This window comes from Argentina silus (genome assembly GCF_951799395.1).
Source record: "Argentina silus genome assembly, chromosome: 10".
Taxonomy (NCBI): domain Eukaryota; kingdom Metazoa; phylum Chordata; class Actinopteri; order Argentiniformes; family Argentinidae; genus Argentina; species Argentina silus.
Window position 1 is genome coordinate 6,229,792 of NC_139664.1, and position 25,339 is coordinate 6,255,130.

The window sequence follows — 25,339 nt, forward strand, 5'->3', positions numbered from 1 at the left end:
CAATTCCCCATAATGCAAGACCACCTTACCCAGAGTTCAGTGGGTTTGTGAATAGGGAATGAGGCAAGATGGCGACAACTACAACTGATGCAAACTTACCTCTTTTTGATTGTCCTACATGGTGAGAACAATGCAACTATAGACATATTTTTGTTGTTAACGCTCAAAAACATAGCTTTTAATTTTGCATGAGATAGAAACGCTTACCTATTATTAGCTACGAAGGCTCTTAAGTTGACGGTGATTAGCTAGGTAAGCTACTCAAGTTAGCGAGCAAGCCAACGAGCTCACGTTGCATTGAATGGCCAACTTGCCTAAGGGTTGCGTTGGGTTGCAAGCGATATAATTAAAACTGTCAACAGGTTTGGTGTTAATGAAACATGACTCTACCAAGGCTAAGGATTTAGCTTCCTAGCTACATTGGAAGTAAATGTATATCAATGTTGATTTCAGGGCAGGCAAGCCACCCCCAGGGCTCCATCTGGACGTCATGAAAGGAGAGAAAATGGTCGAGGTAAGAGTCAGTAATCTGCCGCTACACTGTTGATCATTAAGGAACGATTATTGAACTGACCAGCTTTGGTCAACAACAATGACACCAAACACTGGCCTGACTGTCCTCAGCCCAGTTGTCCTTCTCTGTGTGCACTGGTGTCTGACTTCCATGGCTGTCAGGTTTTCAAAAAGGTGCCACACAAACGCCAGCCCTGAGATTTAAGCTCAGAGTGGGAAGCTGCACTTGTGAGTTATGAATCAGAGGCACAGTGTCATGCGTTTTGTTTTTACAACAAACTCAATCTGTGATGTTGTGAGTTGTTTCATTAAACAAGTAAACAAACAGTGTTGTAACAGGACTCTTGTTGCCCTACTTGTCATGATGGTGAAGCCTTAAACTGTCTGCCCCCATAGAAACTGATCATAGATGAGAAGAAGTACTACTTGTTTGGGAGGAACCCGGACATGTGTGACTTCACCACCGACCATCAGTCATGCTCACGAGTCCATGCTGCCCTTGTCTACCACAAACACCTGAAGAGGGTGTTCCTCATGGACCTTAATAGCAGTAAGTGAACTCGCATTTCATCGTAAGACTCCACTAGGCCTAATACACTACAGTGAGTGAAGCGTATCTCACCTTATCAAAAGAGCTAGCAAAACTGTTGATAGGAGCTTAGCCTATATTCAATGAGACAAAACAAGCCTTAATGTCTGGATCTGATTGTGTACATGAAACATGTATTTGTCCTCCTTAGCACATGGTACCTTCCTTGGACACATCCGCTTGGAGCCCCACAAGCCTCAGCAGGTTCCCATAGACTCCACCATGTCATTCGGGGCCTCTACGCGGGCCTACACCATCCGGGAGAAGCCTCAGAGCCAGCCCAATGCCTCCTCAGGGGACAGCAAGGCCGGGGAGGACGAGGAGCTAAAGGGCCTGCTAGGGTTGCCCATGGAGGACACAGAGTTAGAGGTTTGTGTGTGTGTGTGGGCTCGCTCCCCTTACTCCTGTGATAAATTAATATAAATGTGTTATGGTCAAACCTATGTGTGTTGACATGTCTATTGGGTTACTAGTTTATATCCAGCCTTTAAATGTTATTATGTTGAATGCCTGACTTCGATCACGTGCCTCTCAATTGTTTCTCTCCTTGTGTCTGCTGTGACAGAACCTGACAGAGTTTAACACGGCCCACAACAAGCGCATCTCCACACTGACCATAGAGGAGGGTAACCTGGACATCCAGAGGCCCAAGAGGAAGAGGAGGAGCTCCAGAGTTTCCTTTACTGAGGACGATGAGATCATCAACCCAGGTATATATTTTTTTGTTCGCCCAATGGTGCAGGGTGTTCTCATAGTCTTGGTTCAATAGGGCAATACCTGTTTTTTTTCTAGATGTTTTTGGAAACCCTAAGGAAGTAGTTTGTCAATCTATGGCTGTTGTAATGCGTAACTTATGGTAATAATGTTTCTTGTACCAAAACATTACAGAGGATGTGGACCCCTCAGTTGGCCGCTACAGGAACATGGTGCAAACTGCAGTCGTCCCTATAAAGGTAAGCTTCGGCTGGTTCATATCAGTATGTGCTTCTTTCCCAACTCATTTGAAGTCACGAAACATATGCATTGAGAATGTCTTGTATAAATAAGCCACTGCACTGCATGATGAATGGAGTTGTCTTTGCTGTTCAATCACTCTGCTCTTCAAGATGACAGTATCTAAAAGATAGCCTACGCTTCAGTAGTGGTAGTGTACTTTAATATATGACACACATTACTGATGCTCTACTTTCATCTCCGCTTTAGAAAAAGAGGATGGAAGGCCACGCCACCCTGGGTCTCGATGACGTAGTAACGAGACGTATTCACAACTACACCTTTGGGGGTGGCCTATACGGGGACCTTCCACCGACCAGCCACGATGGCCAGTCCACGGGAGGCCCAGGAGGGGCTACCATACTAGGAGGTCTCCCACTGCCCTTCCCCAACCCAGCCCCAGAGGTGGACCTGGCCCCAGACGCCCCCCAGCCCCCTGTCACCCTCAACCCCACCCCAGTCACAGGCCCCTATCCCTCCGAGGGCCTCAACGAGCCACGCAAGAAGAAGTATGCCAAAGAGGCATGGCCAGGAAGAAAGCCAACCCCCTCCCTGCTCATCTAACTCCTCCCTCACACAGTGCGGAAGAGGTGGGGCTGACTCTCAGGGTATGGGCGGAGAGATCGGGGACTTTTCCCCAGCTTGTTTTCTATGTTACTTAATCCTCACAAACTGCTCAAAAGACTTTCAGTTCATTCCAAGAAGACTGACACCAATTCTATCAGAGCTCAGTGTTGGATGAGTTTTCCAATACGGTTTGAAGAAACGCTGCTCTTTGTAGACCAAGTCAAGTCATTTAGAAGAGTTGCAGCTGAAGCTTGTGTCTGTGTGTTTTAAAACATACAGTCAACATTAATATGGTTATTCACTGTGAGCATGTAACTCCAATTCTCTTACGTAAGGTCTCAATATTTGTCTGATAACAATTTTCAGCCGTTGTGTTTTTGCTTACTGTAAACATGTGTATTGTATACTTTTATTTTTTATCTATTTGTAATGTAAAAAAACAATGTTTTTATACATGATGGATTATAATAGGAATTGACAGTCAGGTCAGTGTTTTCCACAAAGAGAAGGCAAGATGTTGAGTTATATTTTCACTATCAAGATGGTGGCTGTGAGTAGAAGATGAAATAATGAACTATTTGATCAGCTTCCATAGTACACACTGACATCTCACTAACAAACAAGTTAAGTCTCTTGAGTATTAAAATCCACTGTATCAAAAGTACAGCATATGGGGAAGGCCTGCAGCTCTGACTGATTATAGGTGGTTGTTACACTTATAATCCACGAGGTGGAGTCCAGACTCACTCAATTCAATTGGCTGTTGATTGAGATCCAGATAAAACACCTTGTACATCAGACAAGTATTGAAATAATGTAGCCCCACCAGAGAGGTCTTTGTATAGTATGGATCTAGTCTTGCGTTGCCAGACTTCCAAGTTTCAAATGGGAGGAGAAAGACTTGAAGCTGAAGTTAAGTATGGATCTAAGGGCCCTCAATGATTCTGGTTATGGTACATGGTGCTCTGTACAGTACATGCAGCTAACAATTGATAAATAAACCTTACAGTGGACCCTCTTTGTGTATTTTATTGTCTATTCTAGGTTTCCACACCAGCAGCGTCAAATGTCCAGGTCTCCCTTGTCATGTGCTGGTTAATGAAACATTCATGTGATCTTCAAGCTGTAGGGCACAGTTGAGCTTTTTACCCATGTAAATATAACAATGTTATTTGTAACAACTTTGTACAGGTGTGCCCAGACCTTTTGTTCCGTTTAGGGATGACTGTGGCTTTTTGTAATATCATTATGCACTGTAAATGAAATTAAAAAAACTGAACTTTGTCACAATCTTGTCGCGTCCCTTGACTCGATTGACTTGATCTATTAGTTAACACTCACAAGGACATTATCAGCAGATAATACAGTTCCTTAGCGTTCAGTGCTATCAATATCTCTCCCCACATCACTTGAATATATTCAGTGTTTGTATTCTCTTTGTTCAGGACATTATTTCATAGACAAACACTGACTAGAGCCTTTGTGAGGACTTTGAACCTAGTCATAAGCATAGCTCATTCACAGAGCCAGTCTGTCATTTGTGTGTTAAAGGCCATTGAAAAGAGGAGCTATGGAGATACTGGATGCTAACAGTTTGGATTTTACATGCTCATGTGAGACCATAGCATCTGATGTGAATGCACCATTATCCATTGCTCATGTACAGGATGGCTGTCACTAGCCAACCAGTCACACAATCAGACAAGCGCAGAATGATCAGAGACCGCTAGACACAGACCAACAGACAATGTGTTAGCCACAATTAGGATGACCTGACCCCTGCTAAGCAACCTGAACTGGATATCAGAATTTAATCAATTATTTATATGACTGCGGTCATATGGGATCGCAGCCAGGTGAATGAGAGTTTAAGTTAAAGTAAAAGGTATAATGTGCTCAAACACCTCAAGAGGTTTCTGTAATCTGTAAAATACCAGGCTATGTTATGGGTAACAACAAAAACATCTCTCAGAGTAAATATTGAATGGAAGGGGAAACACATCAATGATTCAAACTAACAATTTTAGAGAAAGTTGTTTGAGAATTTATTTAAAATGGTGCTTTGGGAATAATAATATTGCATTAACCTATATGTCCATTCCCTTTCAACAAAGAAAGTGCAACATTGTCATATCACCAATAAGGAACTGTACATTATTTACCATATTTGGTACATGTCAGAACGGTTAACTACCAAGAACAAAGCAGTTAGTTAAGGCAAAATACAAATTAAATGATGTATACAGTACCAGTCAAAAGTTTGGACACACCTTGCCAAGAGTGTGCAAAGCTGTCATCAAAGCAAAAGGTGGCTACTTTGAAGAATCTAAAATATAAAACATATTCTGGTTTGTTTAACACTTTTTTGTTTACTACATAATTCCATATGTGTTCCTTCATAGTTTTGATGTCTTCAATATTAATCTATGTAGAAAATGTAGAAAATAATAAAAAAGTTTTAAAAAAAAACATTGAATGAGAAGGTGTGTCCAAACTTTTGACTGGTACTGTATGTCTATGCAAAGTATATATACCAGTATCACACAAATTCAGTCTATAAAAATGAGTGTTATATTCCTATAAAATTCCTTTCTCAAAAAGAATCAAGCCAAAAGTTACAACATTCATATTCTGCAATTGAAATATATTTGATAAATATACAGTATATATAATAGTCATTTTAGTGTCCCTTTCTTGGCAGACTAGCACATAAAAAACCCACATTAACTCATTTAGTGCCAAGGGTGAATAAAATGTCAACATTCTAAAAATACATAAATGATGATACTTAATTTTGTAGCCAATCAAAGTATTAGCTAGGTAAATACTACATAAAACACTCTAGGTGGTGAGTGTTCTGGAATTATTTGTCAGTTAGTGAGTTAAGGTTATGTTATAAATCATAACCACAACTGGGATATAAGCTCATGTTTCAAGTTCGACAGGTTTGATTCTCAGATGGATCCCATTGAGTGAGCGTAGAACCAGTCTTGGAATCATCTTTGGTTTCTTAGTGGGGTCCTCTATCAGGTGATATCTCCTCAGTGTCTGCACCACCACAACTTTGATCTCATTCATGGCAAAGTTCTGTCCGATGCAGTTTCTATAGAGGGGGACAATAAAACACAGACAGACAGACAGACAGACAGACAGACAGACAGGCAGGCAGACAGACAGACAGACAGACAGACGGACAGGCAGACAGACAGACAGACAGACAGACAGACAGACAGACAGACAGGCAGGCAGGCAGACAGACAGACAGACAGACAGACAGACAGACAGACAGACAGACAGGCAGGCAGGCAGGCAGACAGACAGACAGACAGCATAGAAGAAAACATTATGAGAGAAACATTATTAGAGCATGCAATGTCAGTCCTTGATAGACATAGGCCCTATAAGAGTAAAATCTACATCTTATGTACAGTTCATTCGACAGTATGTGACTGCCAATAAATGAATACAGGTTTTTTGAAAAGCCATGGCATGAGACAAGTTTTACAGCATACACTACAATAACAAGATATAATCATAAACAATCAGAATGCCTACATCTGTGCAACACTAAGTTAACCTGAAACCACCCACAGTGCCTTCATTGGAATGCTGGGGAGGGGATTGAGAACATGGTCACAGAGACAATGGTTCCAAACTCCAGTCAGGTAAATGAGTAGCCCAGCTATTCTCCCTCAGCCAGTAATTTGAGAACCAAGCCATGATGCCAGACCACGCTGGTGCCTGAGTATAGTGACTGAGTCACATGGCCCTGGCATGCGACAAACCTGGGTCCAGCAGAGAAGGGCACAAAGGCATGGGGTGACCTCTTAGCAGAGTTCTCTGGCAGGAATCGGAGTGGATCAAATGTCTATCAAAATACCAAGGACACATTTTTAGAAAGAACAGATGATACTTGGTAACAAACCGATGACAGAGGACAGCATGGAATGAATGAATGAATAGTTAACAAAGTAACATGGAAACAGATTAGTAAAACGCTTACATTTGGGTTCTCCCAAACAGTAGCATTCCTATGGATTCCAAACACACTGGTTCCAACAAGACAACCTGCAAAAAAATAGAGAAAATTATTATTTTGACAAGGGTAGAGTTATTGCAGTTGTTACAAGCTATTTTGACACAAAGGCAGCTTTTTTCATGTTCCATCTGCAAGGGCAGAGACGGCATCTTTTTAATTACAGTGTGGATTGCCATAATGCAACCAGGAGTGCCCCTATAGACACACAATAACAAATGTTTTATTAGATATGGGTGGTGACTGAGGCAAAGGTTATGGAAGGGCCCATTGTAAATCCTGAGACATATCAACCATTGTATCATAAACACTACCCTAGCAGTCCACTTCAGTACATCACAGTACATATTTAGATGACATTACATTACATACCTTCAGGCACAGTTCTTCCATCAAAGAATGTCATAGGTTTGGTTATCTTTCGGGACATCCCAGGCACAGGAGGGTAAAGGCGGAGTGATTCCTTTATACACATGGTAGTGTATGGTATTTTACTGAGATCCTCCCTACAAATAGAGAAAATATCCACTGAAGTTGTAAGGAAATTGTTGAGTGCAGCTCACAATCAAAACCAGTTCAAATTGCACACATACTGTGTGTACATTCATGTCGCCTAAACACTAGCAACACACACAATTACCTTTCCTTTATTAATCATCAATGTAACATCTTGTACAAAATGAAGAGAAATCAATACGATATAACACAACATACAGTACATCCCAAAACAGGATGTTCCTCTGGACAGTGAACCAACCACTCTATGGTGTCCTTCCCATCCAGGACATGGATGACCTCATCCCTACAGATCTGCTGGTGATCAGGGTTACAGGCCAGGCTGTAGAGAGTCCAGGAGATCCCGCTGGCCGTGGTGTCATGGCCCTCAAACATGAAGGTATCCACCTCTGCTCGGATATCTTCATCCGACAGCCCTTGGTTTTGCTCATCCTGGGTGGATGAGGATAAAGCCACTCAGAAGCTTTCAAACTGGTCGTTTCAATAACAACATATTGCACATAGTCAACATAGCATCACTTTTTAACGAATGGAAAACCTTTAGGTGAGTAGGTTAACATGTTCTTGCTATCTCTTCTTCATTACACAATGGCAAGATATAGTATATCAGATATGAAGGCTACTTCCTCTTGATAACATTACATTTATCGGCAAACATGTAATGAAAAATGTAAGTGGGACATACTCGCACGCAGAGTAGGATATCCAGGAAGTCCAAATTTCTCTTTGCCTGAATCCTGCCCAGCTCCTTCTCATCCTTTAAGGCTTCTTTCCTCTGTTGTATGACTTCCTCTACACGCAGAACGTGTCATGGGAAGCATTAGATAGGAGACATGCTAAGAAAGAAGCTCATTGCTAAAGCTCATTTAGCTTTTTTTTTGCATTGAATCAAATATTATTGTCATTCATGAGACTGCATTTATTAGGTGAGACTGATACAATGAATAACACATACCTGTGTGGCTGTGTGCCACTTTGCATGCTTTTCTGTATTGAAACCCATGTGGGCTGAGGTGGAAGACAGTCTCGCTGTGGTAGGGAAAGGTCCGGAACCGCAGATTGACCAAGTCACTCAGCTCATACACCGCCTTGATGTACAAGTTAGTACCTCTGAATGAAATGAAAACCAAATAGCTACACATTTCTTTCTGCTAATAGGCAAATAAATAAAAGAGGAATAAGGGTATTGTAATATTATATATTAAATATTGGTGTTTTTAAATGGGAGATATAGTTTAGAAAAACATTGACTGACCCCTCTGTCTGGCAGTTGCTGTTTGAGCTGAAGGCACATTTCATAATACTGTCCAGTGTCATAAGGCTCACGTGTTCAAATAACTCAAACGACTCATTGGTTTTTGAATGACTTTCCCATTTGTCCTGAAAAAAGGAAGGTCAGACAGATCTGGTCACCTAGCACAAGCTGAACACTTCTCCCTTACTTAATTACTCAATTGGTTTGTTTACTATGTGTAAATTGTCAAGAAATTCCCTCAAAATACTAAATTGTCATCTTATAATTCTGATACAGTGCATAAAACATACCAACATAGTTTTGGCAGAATCTGCCATCAGTTTGACATATGGCTTCAAAACATCGTAATGGAAGCCAGGGGTCAGGAGTCTTCTGTGCCGAAACCATTTCTGACCTTTAGACACTAGAAGGCCATCCCCTGGAGAGAGAGAAGTACATCCTGTATGATCTAGAAATATACATCTATAGTATGTTCATTCATGCTCATAACTACATATAGAAACTCTCATCACAACATGTAAAGCATCAAGAGTTTTATAGAAATCTGAGCAAAACATACCATCATATTCAAGATGACAAATACCATAATCCCAAACATAATCTATATTGGTAGCCAACCATAACGTGCCATGATGCAAAGATTTGAACAAAACAGCCTTACCAATCCATGGTATAAGAAATCTGTATGCAAGGTCATCCTTGGGTTCTGTTCAATTAAATCAATTAAAACATGTATTTACTCACATGGAGTGGAATTCCATCAATCAGATTTACAAATGATGCTACTGTATGAGAGTTAAAAAAAGGAAAAAACAACACACCTGTTGATGCCAGTATGGTTCTTACGTAATCTGGGTGGTGAATGTTTAGGAATGAAACAAAGGGACCAAACCACATTTGATAGGCCAGTGGGTATGTCTCTCCCCATTTGACCACCGTATCTAAATCTGTCCCGTCTTGTCGAAACTGCAAGAGAACAGAGGAAACATGAAATTGTGGATTCACAGTTTCTAACAACAGGCCTACTGTAGTTCCCTCTGTGAAATCATTCATTGGTTGAATTGCATGCATTCAGACAACTTACATTTACTTTGATTCTATACCCTTCATATCACTCTAATGAACAGCTTTCATGCTGTTATATATATATATGCTATTTAGCTGACACTTTTATCCAAAGCAACTTATTTCGCAGTGAGGCCATACCTTTTGCAGTATGTATATATATATGGGGCCCCACGGGGAATCGAACCCCCAACCTAAGCGCCATGCTCTGAGCCACAGAGGACCACAGAAGACCGCTTATGGCTGTTCCACTGACATAACGCCTACTGTAAAATGCTAGGAGGATGAGCCCGCAGCAGCTCCTTTAATGAGCTGGTGCCTGGAACTATGCATAATTATCTGTCCAACAGCAATTGCAAGACCCTTCTAGACCCATTTCACCTGTTCTGATTGCTCCTTGACTTAGACAACCAAAAGCTGATTTCGTCATTATGCCCAGACTCCTTGCCTAATGGCCGTATCCCATAGCCAATATTATCGTAGAAATAATAAAATAGGCTATACAGTAGCCTATCTCAAGGCAGCCCAAGCATAATTTGCCATTAGTTAGAACTGCCATTGTGGAACTGCCCCTTTTTATTGATCATGTTTTGTTCTTTAAACACCTAAAAAAAAAAGACGTATTCGTCATTAAGATATTAATTGATTACTTTAATTTTGGCTTACTACATTATTACGAGCATATCAGGTCGTGCTCGATTGCACAAAGTAGTTACTGAAGTTTTCCGATGCACACTCTCCTCCAGTTGTTGGTGTTAAAATGTTGCAGTCGTCGTATTCGTGCAGTCGCACGTTCAACAAATAGATACATTTACCTCTAGGACATGCCCGAAAAGCCAGTGTTGTGGTGGTCCAGGGAATGGCTCAAGAAACCGAATCCACTGATTTCTTTTGATCATCAGCTTTGCAATTTTAATAATTGCAGCGATAATGCAAAACAGTGCAACGAAGTGATGAATGTGATGCAAATCCAAAGAAATCGGCGTCATTCTCTTCAGGGTTTCGATCAATTCCATTGCAACAATTTAAGATAAACAACTTTGAACTGGGTCAACAATAGATGGCCTACATAACATAAAAGACTGATCGGTAGTCTGGAGAGCTGGGGAGGTTTGACTGTCGTAATTAGGGGGAAATTGTTGATGGGCGGAGTCAAAAACGTGTATATTCCTTCAGCTTGACTGATTCACATTTTCCCTATGTGAAAAACTCCCTCTTGATCAAATGTATCACAATATATTGAAGTTAGACAACAAGGTTGCATTGATATTAAAATAATTCATCTTTGATTTACAACACAGTTAAGGTTGTAAGTTCGTATCATGGTGACCATATGCATGAGTTACAGTATACCCTTCAGTTGTCAAAACAAGTTGCATGCAAACATTATGGAAAATGTGGTCACAGACCACACGATTAGTAAGATTGAAAAATCACCCAGATACAGGGGGCTGTACAGGAAACCTGCGTGGGAAGTGTTACAAAGTTTCAGTCAGACGTTCAAGACGTGCAGTCAGAAGTTCAGGACCACTTACTATATCAACTTATCATTGCGTCAAGTGTTTTGTTTTGTGGTTGGGTAGGGATGCCTAACTTCTTAAAGCTTTAAATGTCAAACATAGTTGCTGTACGCCTCACTGTTTATGCCTATACAGTTTAACAGAGTGGAAACTTGCAGTTGTTTGAAAGACCTGTTAAGGCATATTTTGCTTAGATCTAGGCCACTCTATCTTTCCGTAGTGTTCTATTGAGGCTACCACGATGATGATCAAGGCCTCAACCATCATTCTTCTACTGATGGACTGGACTGCTCCTGCCTTAAGACACTGTAAGTTTCTGTGAACTGAAAACATTTGTATGACCAAACTGTGTAAACAAAATTAGGCAGTGTGAGTTTAGACTTTAACCCTGATTAAATTGTGTGAGTTTGGGCAAATGAGTTACCAGCAATATGTTGGGTAACATTCCAGGTAAAAGATAATGGGGTAATTTAAGGTCAGGTGTATGCCTAGGCAAATAATGGTAGATGAAGGTAGAGGCAGGTGTACAACAGGCATAGCCGAAAATCCATAGCATAGGGTAGAATCAAACAACACAAAAAGGGCCTAAACTATATCAAACCAAGGATTTAAAAAAACAAAACAAGGATTTGCTTTCTCTTTGTGTCATTACATGCTCAGTTTTATCAGCCCAACAGATGTTTATCATTGTATCCTTCTTTGCAGCAAGACGCCTGTCGTTGGGGACTCAAGTGGTGATACCTTGCCTCGATGTTGAAAATCGTCAACAGTCTGTTGCATGGTTTTACAATAAAAGCACATTTAATAGCACTCTGATTTTATCAGTGGATAAATATGGAATTCAGTACACTAATGATTTATGGAAACAGAATGTTTTTTTGTCACACAATGTTTCACTGGTAATACGCAATTTCAAAGAAGAGCATCAAGGAACGTACTCATGTCAATCTTGTGTCTCGTGCACAAGTGGAGTGCCCACATACATTGTTCTGGAAAAAAGTTAGTCATATTTTTTTTTAAATTTTGTTTTATTTTTAATCTGACCAATATTGTCCACTGTAAAATACTCTCCTTTCATTTTCAGAACCTCTCACGCCAGTAATAAAGACTCTTTACAGAGTTGCTGGCATTGATTTTACACATGCATGCCTCAGCAAAGAAACAAAGACAACATGGACCTTTAAAAAAAATGGTATTAACGGAGTTACAGTGAATAGTGATCCTCGAAACTCCACCAATGAAGCCCCGGGATCGACAAGACTGACGCAGACAGCCAACCACTCTATCCTCCTCCGTGATGTCCAGGGCAAGGATGCAGGAAACTACAGCTGTTGGGCGCAGACAACAAGACAGCTACTGCTCTCCATCAACTTATGTGTGCTTACAGGTGAAGTGACCAGCCTTTCGCCACACACACACACACACACCGACACAAACACAAACACACACACACACACACACACACACACACACACACACACACACACACACACACACACACACACACACACACACACACACACTGTATTGTAATTACATGTGATGATGAGGTGATGATCATGCACTTACATGTTACAGTTTCAGCTCGTAAACCCAATAAGGTTTCTACATTAAACTGCTCTGCGGCATGTCAAACGGGGGGCAATGGACTAAAACCAAACAACACGACGGTGGAGACAGACTCATGGAATATTTCAGTGTTCGTTACTCCTGGGGGTTCGGTGAGGTGCACTGCAACTGAAAAGCACAAGGGAACTGAGAATGTGGTTAAAAGCACACATGAACCGAAATATATGCACACCTCGGACATAAGCATGGGTGGGAACCAAAAGTGTTTTTCTGTTATCAAACGTCCAAAATATTGTAGTTCAATTAAGATTGGCTGATCTTGTTCATAGCTCACAATACTTGTATTCATTTATTGAACCACAATGTTGCCTCTTTTGCAGACAATATGTCAGACAATACCACAGACAGAGAAAGAAAAACTCCAATGATGAATGGACCCCTATTAGTAGCCTGCCTGTTCCTCACCGTAGTCCTACTGACACTGTTAATGTGTCTTTTCAGATGGAGAATACTTGCAGGTAGGAGAAATAATATCATTATTCAGTAGGCTTATTCAGTTGGTGAAATCAGCATTTAGCCAACATATTGAGGAAATCATGTATTGTTTGTGACCATGCATTAAATTGTTTGCGAAGCTTTGATGTGTTGATGTTAAATAATATGTGTACACATTTATAGCAGGCTTATAATATCTGTTTGTTCAAATGTTTAAGCTTCTGCCAATCATCCAATTTGTGGTGGCCAGGATTTTAATGTAAGTTATCGAAACCCATTTTAATCAGTATAGCCATATCTTTTACCATGATTTATGTGGTAGTTGTAGAGATAATAATCACTCTCTAATCTCTTTGTAGGAGGAAGTTGAAATACATTATTCGTCCTTGGTTATCAGGAGTCCTCAACAGAGAAGCATCATCAGTTCTGACCGTGATTGTGTGTATAGTTCGATCCGAGTCTAGAAATATTCTCTGATATGTTGTTGTTTTAGGCCTACTTTACCTGTGGCTGTGTCTGGCAATGATTGTGTAGGTAGACCTACTTCACTGTAAATACGTTCTCTCACATTTTATGATATTATTTGTAGTCTAAACATGAAAAATACAGTTGGTTGAGTACGTTTTTTATTTGTAATTATTTATGATATTATATATTTTATTGTATATGTAGCTTACATGTATTTACATGTACATTTAGACATTGTTTATTTATATTTTACATCTGAAAACGTCTTATGAAATACATGGCTACCACAAGTGTAAAATTTTGTCATAGCCATAATAAACACGACAAACGAACACAATTGTGACCTGAAGCACGTTTGTTTTTATATATTTTTTTTTATTTAACAAACAGGGTTTTATTTTACAGGGCAGAGCCTCATAAGTTCTTGTTCATAATTGTGTTGGATCAGAGTGTCTGATCAAGGTCTGACCAAAAGAAGTGTTAGGTCCTAATTATAAGTATAATGTTGAGATAAAAAAAAAAAAAAAAAAAAAACGGAACTTGCTCGCGGTTCGACGCGCGGATTTCAGCGGCAACAGCAGCAGTGTGATACGCACGCGAGCTGTCATCGTTGCTTTCCCAAGAAGAAAAGAGGAATTTTTAAATAATTTATGTTATCGTGCAAAATATCGGGGCCTTTTTTTGTTTATTTTTTTAATCTCCAGTCTTATGCTCTCGCTTTTTAAGTTAAAAACGTTTTTTAAGTCCCACATATTCAGCTAGCTAGCTACTAGGCTAGACCCGTGTGGCCTATTCATCCACGGTCTGTAGTGTGGAACTGCTGCTGGAGGAGCGACACTGCGCGGTCTGCGCTAATCACAAGTAAAGGTTCGTTTTTGTGCTTTCGTATATCTAGCTGTTGACTTTTTCTATTTGGCGCAGAGTAAATAATCTCTTTGCTCTGATCATTGTGAGTTCATGAAAGACTGAAAGTAAAATGCTAACACCTGAACTAAGTTCTCACGACGAGGTCAGATTATTAATCACCGTGGAACGTTCCATGATTAGAGCAAGCAAGAGCAATGCATCTGCAATTGATTGTAATTCCCAATAGCTAAGCCAAGTCATTGTGTCATTAATTGAGAGATTTCCAATTATTCACATTGTCCAGGCAGAAACGTTTGAGGGTGTTTGGCTCTGAGAAGAGATGGAGGCCCCACAGGTCACTGTGATGCCCGTCACGGGGGGCACCATTAACATGATGGAGTATCTGTTGCAAGGTGAGACAGTTCTAGTTGTAGGTAGCCTCTCATGCAAGCCTCTGTACTTTTTAACACAAATAGTTTAAGTTCATAGTGCTATACTCTCCATTAATTCTGTAAATGTATTAATGTTACAATGCTAACTTTGTTTTATACTGTCCCCTCATCACAGGCAGTGTCCTAGACCAGGCTCTTGAAAGCCTACTGCATCGCCTCCGGGGCCTATGCGACAACATGGAACCTGAGAGCTTCGCCGACCACGAGCTTGTCTACCTCCTGAAGGGTCAACAAGGTAACCCTTTCCTGTTGCGTGCCCGTCGCTCCCTCTCCCACCCCACCGCCCCCTGGCACCTACGCTACCTGGGCCAGCCCGAGGTGGGGGACAAGAGCCGGCACGCCCTGGTACGCAACTGTGTGGATGTGGCTGCCTCGCACAGCCTGCCCGAGTTCCTCAACGAGATGGGCTTTCGCATGGACCACGAGTTCGTGGCCAAGGGGCACATTTTCCGCAGGGGCATTCTCAAAGTGGTGGTCAGCAAGCTGTCACGCGTCCTGGTACCCGGGAACACGGAGAACACTGAGCCGCTCTCGCTGTCCTACCTGGTGGAGCTGAGTGTTCTGGCACCCGCCGGACAGGATACCATGTCTGAGGAGATGCGCAGCTTCGCAGAGCAGCTAAAGCCCCTGGTTCACCTGGAGAAGATTGACCCCAAGAGACACATGTGATGGAGCATGGACATGGAGTAGGGGAGATGTCATGAGCCAGTCATCTGGCAGTCATTTTTTTTATTTTATGTATGAGACGAGATTCTCAAAAGGACTAAGTGCTTCTGTACTGTCTGTTTTTACCAGTTGATGGGGTCATGGTCACTCATGATGCTTATCATGGACATTTGGAAAAAGACAGTCTGTCATTAGCATGTTGTTGTGGTGTTTAAAAAAGGGACTTCACCTGAGGATTATGGTTTAGCCCACATGGATTATGTGACAAATAGGAGGCTTTGAATGAGTAAAACCTCAACAGCTATTTCCATTCACAGTGGTGTGACTTTTAGACCATAGTCATTCTTGTAAATAACCTTTGTTTGGTGTTGGAACATTTTCCAAGTTATTTTGTTTATTAAAAATAATATTTTTCTCAACTGGGTCCTCCTTGGATTACACGCATAAATCAACTCTAACATACTGTGAAACTTTCATACACTTTCACATACTAAACGAGCATTTTCATTGTTTACCACAAGGGGGCACTGCTGCTCCTTCTGGAAACTGGGCTACCTGTCTTGTTGGAGCTAGTTGTATCGGTGCTTCAGATCATCTACACATGAGCTGCGGTTGCCATGGTAATAATTAGCCGTGAGATCTGCACATCTCTTCCCCCCACTCTAATTAGCTTTCTCAATTGCTTAATGATACATAGACCTGTGAAAGCTTTCCTTTCTTCCTCTTACAAAAGCATTGATTCCCCCCCCCCTCCCTCCCTTCCCCTCTCATTTCCAATGTTAACCCATTAGTACCTCCTTTTATGGCAACATGAGCTGAGGCTATTACATGTACAAGTACTGAGGCCTTCGGTTGCTTAATGTACATGTAGAATGGCCTTGTCTCCACTAATGTGTCATCATGTCCATTTGAGGATGAAGATCAAAGTTATCAGCTGGTGCCCTCTCTTTCAGCATTTTAGAGTCGTGGCACCGCTTTTAATGTAGTCAAATGCATTAGTGCAGTGTAAAGTGACCCTGTGTGTGAAGGGTTGAGTGTCTTAAGGGAAGGGCATGGAGGCAGGTGGCTGTCTCTACTCATTGACCTACCTGCATGTCAGGGTCTAGTGAGACCAAGCTCACTGGAGCGGAAAGGTGAGGAGATGAATGCTGCCTCTAACATGGGCTCACCTGCCCTCACTTCAAACCTGCATTCTGCACATTCAGCAATGCACACATTCTTTCTATAGGACACCTCATTCTGGGTGTTTTCAATTGCCCACCTCTTGTCCTTGTTCAAATACCAATGCCTACTCTCTTTTATACTCAAAAGTATAGGCCTACTTCAATAGTTTATCATTAATGAGAGTACGATACACAGCCAGATGAAGGCGTAGTCTGTCTTACCTCCGTGACCAACAACCAAACCAGACTCATGGCCTAAAGGACTGAAGCACAGTGCTTCAGCTGTAAGTGAATTATGTATCAAAGAAGCAGATGCCTATCTTGCCCAGGGCTGCATATGTCCAGCATTCATACTACACATTCTGCCGGCTTTATTCCACTTAAACTTGTGTTTAGTACCCGGCTCTTTGGTGATGAGCTGAGCTCCCAGGGTACTTCTCCTCTTCTCACTGCCTGGAGAGCACAGCCAGAGCCGGGCTAATCAGCGTCTTGGCATCGGGCCCGTTTAACCATTGTGGATCCAGCCAACCAATGGCTTGTGCAAGTGAGTGATTTAACCCACTGCTGGAGGCCAATTGATGTGCTGCCGTTCAGTTTCTTCTAAATGGATACCAGAGTGCCCCTGAGAAAGCAGATTGGCCAATGAGATAGAAGCATGGCCTCTTGGGATTTGTACTAAATAGTAATTCTCATGTGCAGTAGTATTCTACCACTTCTAGCGATAAAATAGAGTCTATCTATTCAAGTCAAGCAATGGGCATCTCAAAGACTGTTCTCCTCAACAGATAGAAGACTGTAGGATTGTCAGGGCACTATAGGGCCTAGATGTGTCCCACAACATGAATTATTGTCCCACTTATTCTCATATCCTTGCCCCCAACAAAACAGCTTTGCACAGGAGAGTATTAAAGGAGAAGATTACGTGCGCGGTAAAGAAGAGAATGGTGTCACACCGGTTTTCCCCTCTGGTGAATTTGATAATTCAGTCAGTGTTTAACTTGTAAATAGGATTAACGTCCAGTGTCATATCGTATTAGTTAAACCTCTCTCTGCCCCTCGAACCTGGAAAGCAGCCGTTACCTGCACACTTTTTTTCTGTTTTCTATTTTCCATTCCGCCCCACTGTCTTAATTAAAGCTCTTGGCACCAATCATCTTTGTGCCTCTGAACATTATGTTCATACTAGGCTGAGCAAGTGCCAAGATCTGTGCCATGATAAGCTGACTCTTGCCCGGGGCAGGAAGTCTTTAAGTCAGCCCAACTTGGGCTTGTGCCACGGAGGGGTGAAATCCGGCCTCGCCTACTCAGGGAACATTCCCAATACTTGGAGCACAGCCCTCTCCTTCCTGTGTCATTGGGAGCCCATATGCTGGGTAAGTGTGGGCTGGATGGGTCCTGGGAGGGGAACCGGAGGGGAGGCGTATTTCCCAGGACGGACATCGATCTCCCCCGAGCCTCCTTGTGGCTACTCCAACTTCCACCCATCCCAGAGCTTCGCACAGAAGCGGACACAAGACCAAGTTATGTAACCCAGTGAGGTCGGGGGGACGGCCAGAGTGGCCTGGTTCGGGATGAGAGGGTGGGTCTTGGCTGTGGAAGAAGAAGTGGGTGGGAGACAAATTACAATCTGTTTGTTATGTGAATGAAATTCCGACGTGTGCTTTTTCTGGTGGTGCAAATTGACAGGCACAAAGCACGTCTTGTCGCAACTCTCCGCTCTCTAGCCCCGCTTGCGGCCTGAGCGGTTGCTGTGCTGAACTGGCTGTTCTAAGATCAGCCGCAGAGCGCCTGAAGCCAGCCCTCCTGCCTCTGGAATGTCTGGTATGGGGACGGCGTAAAGCACCCTGCCTGGAGGGGCCCGTACACACAGACTCTTGACGCTACGTCTGCTGGCAGGGCCTCTCCTCTGTCTGTCTTTCTCCCTTCTTCTCCTCCTCCTCCTCCTCTTTCTCTTCCTCCTCTCATCCCCCTCTTCTCTCCCCCGTGAGGTGTGGTCCTGTTCTAAGCCACAAGATTGGTACGACTGTCTCTCATCATCTCATATTGTTTACGTGTTGTTCTATCTACTCTGTGTAGGTGTACCTTGTAAGACATGTTATGCAATGAAACTCAGAAGCTCATAATTGGTACATAGACCTATATTCTCTGTTTTTAACTTTTATACACTCAGTATTGTACCATCAAAGATCAACCATCAACTTATTTCAGAAAATGATGGAAATGTGAAAATGAATGATCTTCCACCAGACCATAACATTTGTATGGCTTTTGAACCAGCCACAGTACAAATTGTGAAAGCATGATATCTAAATTGTGAAAGCGTGATATTTAATAGGATTACCATTCCAGTATTGGTTAGTCTCAGAGTGCTTTGTTTTAAGACCTGACCTCTTTTGTCTGTACTAGTGTCCCCAGCAATGCAAATCACATTTTTCACACCTAAGGACAGATGACACGGCAAAAGACGTAAGAATAGTGAGATTGAAATGGTTTACTAAGATGGCATGGAAACATTGCTCTATAAGCACAGCATACACAAATTAGCAGAAGCGACATGACATTTTATCTGTATTATATTGTTGAAGCAGGGACGGACTGGGACAACAAAACGGCCTTGGACCAGCCCATACACCAGCCCCGCAGCCCACAGATTGCATCGCTCACTGGCCCCGCAGCCCACAGATCCACCGGCCTGCCGGGAATTCTCCCAGTGCTCCATATGGCCAGTCTGCTATTGCGTTGAGGGACATCTAGTCACACCAGTGACACACTATGACACATCCCTCCACCTCCTGCATGTGCTATTTTGGACACGTGCAATTTCACAAGTGTGACAAACAGTACCACAACATTACACACGTCTGAGTACTCAGTGTGGGTATGTTGTTGTGCAAGTTCTTAAGTTCTTAAGTAGGTGTGCTAGGTATGACACGGTGGACGATCTCAGTTGCTATTTGTTTGTTTGTTCTGTTTGATTTATTGTTATTCGTGTTGTTACTATAGTAATGACATAGTTACTACACAGGTATTGGGGTGACTGCGTGTGAAGTGTGATTTGCATTCTGATGTGTTCACTGCAGACGTTCCCTAATGGCCACAACATTTGGTTGGTTTATTCCCTGGAGGATAGGCAGCTAGCCAACCTGTACAGGTTTACCCAAAACATTTTTATGGTTAAGGATAACAATTCATTCCTTGACTAATCAAAAACGTTTTTCTATTCATGTTCCTTGCTGTTCTGTGCAAATCATTGCTTATCACAAGCAAACTAAGTATATACATGCATTAACAGTACATATGCTCTTTGTGTTATAGAGGGGTGTTACAAGAGCAAGGTTAACGTTGTTGTATGCTGAGCCCTAGCCATTGTGTTTCTGTTTCTTTATTTGTTATTGTACTTGTTCAAAATCGTATGAGAAGCACAAGTGGACCAGTGAATAAATTTGTTTACACTGCCCCTGAGCTCCTAATGGTTTATATTCCTTGGGTGTATATTACTGCATTTGATTTTAATAAGTCTGTAGTGTATCTTTCTCCCAAACCACTGACTCATGATAGATAAGTGGGAACTATCTATTATTTCTCTCTACCGTTGTCTTTTAGGTTTTGCAAGATACGATTACTCATGTTAAAAATACACTCATCTCTGAGAGCCTAGAGACTATTAGCGATTTTGGCCAGCCCCCATGCCAACTGCTGACAGAAGCCTCAATTTGTGACGCCAAGAGTCAGAATACTCGCCATTACCACCAATAACACACAACAATGTCCATGTGAACGCCAATGTCCACCTCTTTTTCTAGGGACTCGCCCAATGGACAGAGTGACGTGTACGCGGTGGCCAATCGCGTTGATGCGGCTGATCCACACACCCGCCCAGCTATCAACTTTACGCACGAGGGGGCGGCGCCGTTCACGAGGCGTGGGCGGAATCCCCACGGTCAATGTAGCAATCTGGGAGTTTTACGCACGCATGGGTCAAACAAGGCTGCTACTCACTCTGGTACATCAACAATAGTCTGTGAGACGGACAGGTTGCTATCAGCGTCGAGACTCATATGCGATTTGATGGACAAAGTGAGGGAAAAATGTGCTAAGTGTTATTTTTTTGATGGGAGCAGATAATTGAACATCATAACCATTTTACATATCGGATTAGAATATGGGGTTACCTAATCTCTGGTAATCTGAACTAAATCTATCTAATCGTGATAGAAAACTACACTCCCAGAGTTCTACTGTACCACCAATGGGGTCGACATAGAAATATAATTATATCATTATATTTCTATGGGTGTCGACACGTCCGAGTGGTTGCGCGTCAGTGGGGGTCTTTTGGATACTAGAGCAACCAAAAGAAGACCATGGACAGATAATCAAGGAGCCCATGAGAGAGTAAAAAGAGGACAACATATGTGTTAACTCTCACGAAGCTGACTGCATATAGTTCTCCTCGTAAGGAGTGCCAGTGAATTTTGGAGAGTGCTTGGGTTATTTTTAATTGGATGTGGAGACAGTCGCATTAAACGCGCAGCAGTCGCCTGTAAAGCCCTGGCAGGGAGAACATTAAGCAGAATTGAAATTTTAATTTGGTATGGAAATATTTTTCCCCGCTTTATAATGGATGGAGAGTTCAGACTGCCTTACCTCTAAGCATGTTCTGGGAATAATGACTTCATATGCGCCATCCAATTGGCAGCATTTATTCACACTACGGCGCCAGCGCGTCATCAACAGTTCACATCTACGAAACGAGTTGTAGGCAAATGAGAACATGTGAGGGATCCGAGAGTGGCAGATTGGAGATAGGGTCAATGTGAGCGATATACTGGAAGCGAGGAAGATGTGTGATTAGTCATTTTTATCAACGAAGTGGACGAGAGACTGGACTGTGCTGATCTTGTATGGAATTGTGTCGCTTTATGACACATGCTTGTCGGTTTCTTTCTTTTTAGAGTCTGGATGCTGGTGTGTGTGAATGGACTTGCGTGTTCCAACCTTATCCTTGAAGACTGGAAGATTTAATAATGTGCTGTAATCACACATCGCTTCACTGGATGCTGTCTATATGCAATCCTGTTGATTGTCCATTATTGTAGAGTGTAGACAGTGTTCTGGCTGAATCTTTCGACGGCTCGCTGCATTTGTATCCTCGTTATCTGAGATATCATCTGTTGCTGCAACCGGATTACAAAGCCTTGATAACTGACATTGTGGACTGACCGTTGTAAATGGATATGTAGCCCAGGCAATCAGAAATTTAACACATTTTGCATTTTAATAGGTTTTATTCCAGGTAAAATGGGAGAAAGATTATTATTGCTATTATTGCTACTCTTATCTTTACACGCGGGGTTGTGATATTGCAGGCTATTCAAAATGATCCATCTCCACAATTACCGGCTTCTCTAAGATTTGATCTTTTGCTTATAGAATCAGACTATAATATTCCTGTCACGAGACGGATTTCAACGTGAAGTAGTATTGAAGACAATACAGAAATCGTGGAGGTATTTCTTTCTTTCTAATCGTTATTCCCTCACGATTGAGGATAAATGTTGATGATGGAGGACGACGAATTGGAGACTCATCAGGTTGATATCGATTCGGATTTCGAGCCGCAAAGTCGGCCTCGCTCATGCACCTGGCCATTGCCTTGTCCGGAGGATTTCCCCGGAGGACACGAGGTCAGTGGGGGTCTTCCACTGGCCAACATCAAGGTAGAACCGGAGGACGTTCCCGCATGCAGAGCGGGGAGAGTGGGTGGCGCGCCGGCGGAGCTGAAGCATCCAGCCGGCGCCCCGGTTCCCACCGGTGCGACGCACCCATGCCTGGCCGGCGCGTCGCTCGATGTAACCGGACAGTTGCGCAAAGCCAAATCCTCGCGGCGGAACGCATGGGGTAACCAGTCCTACGCGGACCTTATCACTCGCGCCATTGAGAGCGCCGCTGAAAAAAGACTCACGCTGTCACAGATATACGACTGGATGGTCCGCTATGTGCCCTATTTCAAGGATAAGGGCGACAGTAACAGCTCAGCTGGATGGAAGGTAAGGCAAATGGGAATGGGTCGAGCACCTCCACCAATGTTAGTGGGGAATATTAATTTCAGTATTAATCACACCAGACGTCTCACGACAATGTTGGATATTATATCCACTATTTCAAATGGTAACCCTTACCCAGCATATCACCCACATGTCTCTTGGATAATGTACTGGTTACGCATGGATGGTGCCATGCACTATTCTGCCGTTGCTCACTATTGCTCTCAATAGCACTAATCAATGAATTACCATTGACGGTACAATAGAATAGATAAGGGTAGTGGCTGTTACAGTGGGCTATCTACCTACCCTTATTCAAATTGCTCAGTTTGGCTACATGATTGAGTATGATGAGTATATGCCCCCCTTTTCCTATGAATATGTCAAAGCCATGCATTACATACTCTCTCTCTCTCTCTCTTTCTCTCTCTCTCTCTCTCGCTCTCTCTCTCTCTCTCTCTCTCTCTCTCTCTCTCCTCTCTCTCTCTCTCTCTCTCTCTCTCTCTCTTCTCTCTCTCTCTCTCTCTCTCTCTCTCTCTCTCTCTCTCTCTCTCTCTCTGCGCGCCCTCTCTCTCTCTTTCTTTTGCCCTGCAAATATGAGCTACATGTATTTGACTTCTGTGTCTTTTAAAATCCCAAGGGACACTTCCTGGTCAGCTGGTCAGCTGTCTACAATGTTAATATTGAGAGAGGGCTCATCTCCACTGACCACACACTACCACCTTCTAGCCTCCCCATACAATCTGTCACCTTCACGTTCTTCAATAAAACAACAGAATGTCCAGACTTCAAAAGTGAAAATTGGAAGAAAAATTTACTATACTATACTACACAGAGAGACTGAGTGAGGCTGATCTTGCACTTCTGGAGAGGTGACATCTTCAAGGCCATGTGAGAATGGTGTGGGAGTGTTCAAGCCACACCTGAAAAGCCTCTCACTCTTCACCTCTGTATGGTGCTGTCTGGTGAACCGTATTTTCTACTGCAGACCCTCTTTGTGGATGATCAGTCACTCCAGTTGTATTCCCTCAAGGCTGTGTTGAAAGGCACTGTCATCATGGTCCCCTAGTACTGTCTGTCTGACACGTGACCGCATCCACACAGCATAGTTCCACTGGGCATATGGTCATGGTGTTGCCCTCACTGCTACCAGTGACCTGGTCAAAACACAGATGATTACGCCACGACCATCATCATTAGGAGGAGTAACAGTGCCTCCTGTCAGTTGTGTCTTAGTTCAGGGTGTCACTACGGCATTCTCTAGCATTGTTGTCAGAGAATATAGATAGAGGGTTCCAAACTATTTGGTTAAATGGTACAGATTACGGTCACACTTTACATGTGGACACCCATTGTATTAACATGCTGTTTCATTGTACATTAGTAATTGCCTTGAAAATGCTTATGGAGCTGAGCAGTTGGTGCTATTACACAAGTGGAATAATTGCTGTTTTTAAAAAAAACCCGTTTGTAATAACAAATTGCTCAAATCCATATACCATTTAATATGTAACAGCATGGTATTACAATGCCATTACTACAGTAATTACAGTGTTATTCCACAGGTGTAGAGCCAACTTAATTTAAGTTTTATTTTGTGACAAATTAAACTTTCACAACGGGGCATCATAAAACATTTAATTTGTATGTTACAAACACTTTTTCGATGTAGACATACATTTATCCTCATGTCTTTATGTGGATTTCTTTCCTGTTCATACCGTATACATACCTGTGTCCCTGTCTAAAACATAACCCCAGTCATGAGTCATGAACCCCAGTCATGACCTGAGCCTTCCAGTCTCCTCAGTGTTAATCACAAGCGCCTGACTGCCTCTAAGCCCATCCCATTTAAGTGAGCTCTGCTAAGGTGTGTCTGCAGGTAGCTTAGGGCCATTATCCCTGCACTCTACCTCGATGGCAACATCTACGCTAAGTCCCTAAGCGACAGCCAGGCCACTTTATCTGCAGCGCCAGTGTCCCAGCTCAACAGTTACGAAACTGCAAATTAGGGGGTTTGACAGTGGAAGTCTGAGGGCTACGGCTATTTTGAGTCACAGGCAGGACACGGCCCATTCCAGGTAATGAGGGGGGGATTAGGTACGTTGTTTAAAAGCAGGCGTAATGTCAGTAATAGCCCTGACCTGGTTCCACTGTAGAGACAGATGAGGGAATGTAAACATATACTTAGAGGCACTCACATGTTCAGCAGTGAGGACACAGTCCCTAGCAGGTGTGTTCCATATGAAATATGTATATATGTATGTATGCAGCCTAACAGTAAGATAGAGATAGGATTAGAGTTAAAGTCACGTTTGCGACAAAGAGGCAATGCAGAGGGCTTAATGAAAAGACCCGGTTTTCAGAGCATCAGGCCATTCCGATGCTGCATTAAAGGATATGAGTCAGTTGGATGGCGATGTAGATCAAGACGCTCCTAACATATACTTGCACAATCATATCAGTCTCCCCAATTATTTTTGATATGAGCAAGAGTGTGTGAGTTGGATAAGATTGCTTGCATCATACACTACTTTTTTTTTTTCTCTCACTCCAATCCCCCCCCCAAAGAACGCAGA

At 42.5% G+C, this 25,339-nt stretch overlaps 4 protein-coding genes and 1 long non-coding RNA gene across 6 annotated transcripts in view; 4 read left to right on the top strand and 1 right to left on the bottom strand.

Moving 5' to 3' along the window:
- Window positions 1-48: 48 nt before the first annotated feature.
- ppp1r8b (protein phosphatase 1, regulatory subunit 8b) lies at window positions 49-4,105 on the top strand. Its single transcript, XM_083679763.1, has 7 exons — window positions 49-121; window positions 454-514; window positions 910-1,063; window positions 1,254-1,471; window positions 1,668-1,812; window positions 1,991-2,055; window positions 2,306-4,105. Exons 1-7 carry the CDS (start codon window positions 69-71, stop codon window positions 2,657-2,659), a joined length of 1,050 nt encoding a protein of 349 aa, XP_083535889.1. The 5' UTR covers window positions 49-68; the 3' UTR covers window positions 2,660-4,105.
- Window positions 4,106-4,759: 654 nt separating this feature from the next.
- Window positions 4,760-10,523, bottom strand: cyp4t8 (cytochrome P450, family 4, subfamily T, polypeptide 8; the record flags this gene model as incomplete). The annotated part of the gene is made up of 12 exons (XM_083678607.1): window positions 4,760-5,765; window positions 6,448-6,530; window positions 6,666-6,730; window positions 7,071-7,204; window positions 7,456-7,646; window positions 7,900-8,006; window positions 8,170-8,324; window positions 8,470-8,594; window positions 8,760-8,887; window positions 9,131-9,175; window positions 9,291-9,435; window positions 10,350-10,523. 12 exons carry the CDS (start codon window positions 10,521-10,523, stop codon window positions 5,588-5,590), a joined length of 1,530 nt encoding a protein of 509 aa, XP_083534733.1. The 3' UTR covers window positions 4,760-5,587.
- Window positions 10,524-11,776: 1,253 nt separating this feature from the next.
- On the top strand, window positions 11,777-13,905 carry LOC310810592. The gene is made up of 5 exons (XR_014554441.1): window positions 11,777-12,053; window positions 12,139-12,872; window positions 13,004-13,141; window positions 13,337-13,377; window positions 13,478-13,905. It is a non-coding gene; the product is annotated as an uncharacterized lncRNA (long non-coding RNA).
- A 266-nt stretch (window positions 13,906-14,171) lies between these two features.
- On the top strand, window positions 14,172-15,961 carry med18 (mediator of RNA polymerase II transcription, subunit 18 homolog (yeast)). 2 transcript variants are annotated; one of them, XM_083679675.1, is made up of 3 exons: window positions 14,172-14,453; window positions 14,737-14,845; window positions 15,000-15,961. In XM_083679675.1, exons 2-3 carry the CDS (start codon window positions 14,773-14,775, stop codon window positions 15,551-15,553), a joined length of 627 nt encoding a protein of 208 aa, XP_083535801.1. In that variant the 5' UTR covers window positions 14,172-14,453; window positions 14,737-14,772; the 3' UTR covers window positions 15,554-15,961. The 2 variants fall into 2 exon arrangements, with proteins under 2 accessions (XP_083535801.1, XP_083535802.1); XM_083679676.1 differs by having other exon boundaries at window positions 14,172-14,447.
- Window positions 15,962-22,268: 6,307 nt separating this feature from the next.
- LOC310810526 (forkhead box protein O6-like) overlaps window positions 22,269-25,339 on the top strand; it is a gene marked incomplete at both ends in the record, with an annotated part of 26,289 nt that continues 23,218 nt past the window's right edge. Inside the window, one exon of the mRNA XM_083678318.1 lies at window positions 22,269-22,763. Within this exon, the coding sequence (XP_083534444.1) occupies window positions 22,269-22,763 (495 nt within the window). The remainder of the gene's footprint in view (window positions 22,764-25,339) is intronic.

What these genes read in the sequence shown, in the direction of transcription:
- ppp1r8b (XM_083679763.1), top strand. Translation starts at nt 69, where the DNA reads ATGGCGACAACTACAACTGATGCAAACTTACCTCTTTTTGATTGTCCT. An exon ending in CCTCATGGACCTTAATAGCA is followed by an intron (nt 1,064 to 1,253) that starts GTAAGTGAACTC and finishes TGTCCTCCTTAG; the next exon opens with CACATGGTACCTTCCTTGGA. An exon ending in CTGCAGTCGTCCCTATAAAG is followed by an intron (nt 2,056 to 2,305) that starts GTAAGCTTCGGC and finishes TCTCCGCTTTAG; the next exon opens with AAAAAGAGGATGGAAGGCCA.
- med18 (XM_083679675.1), top strand. Translation starts at nt 14,773, where the DNA reads ATGGAGGCCCCACAGGTCACTGTGATGCCCGTCACGGGGGGCACCATT. An exon ending in GATGGAGTATCTGTTGCAAG is followed by an intron (nt 14,846 to 14,999) that starts GTGAGACAGTTC and finishes CCCTCATCACAG; the next exon opens with GCAGTGTCCTAGACCAGGCT.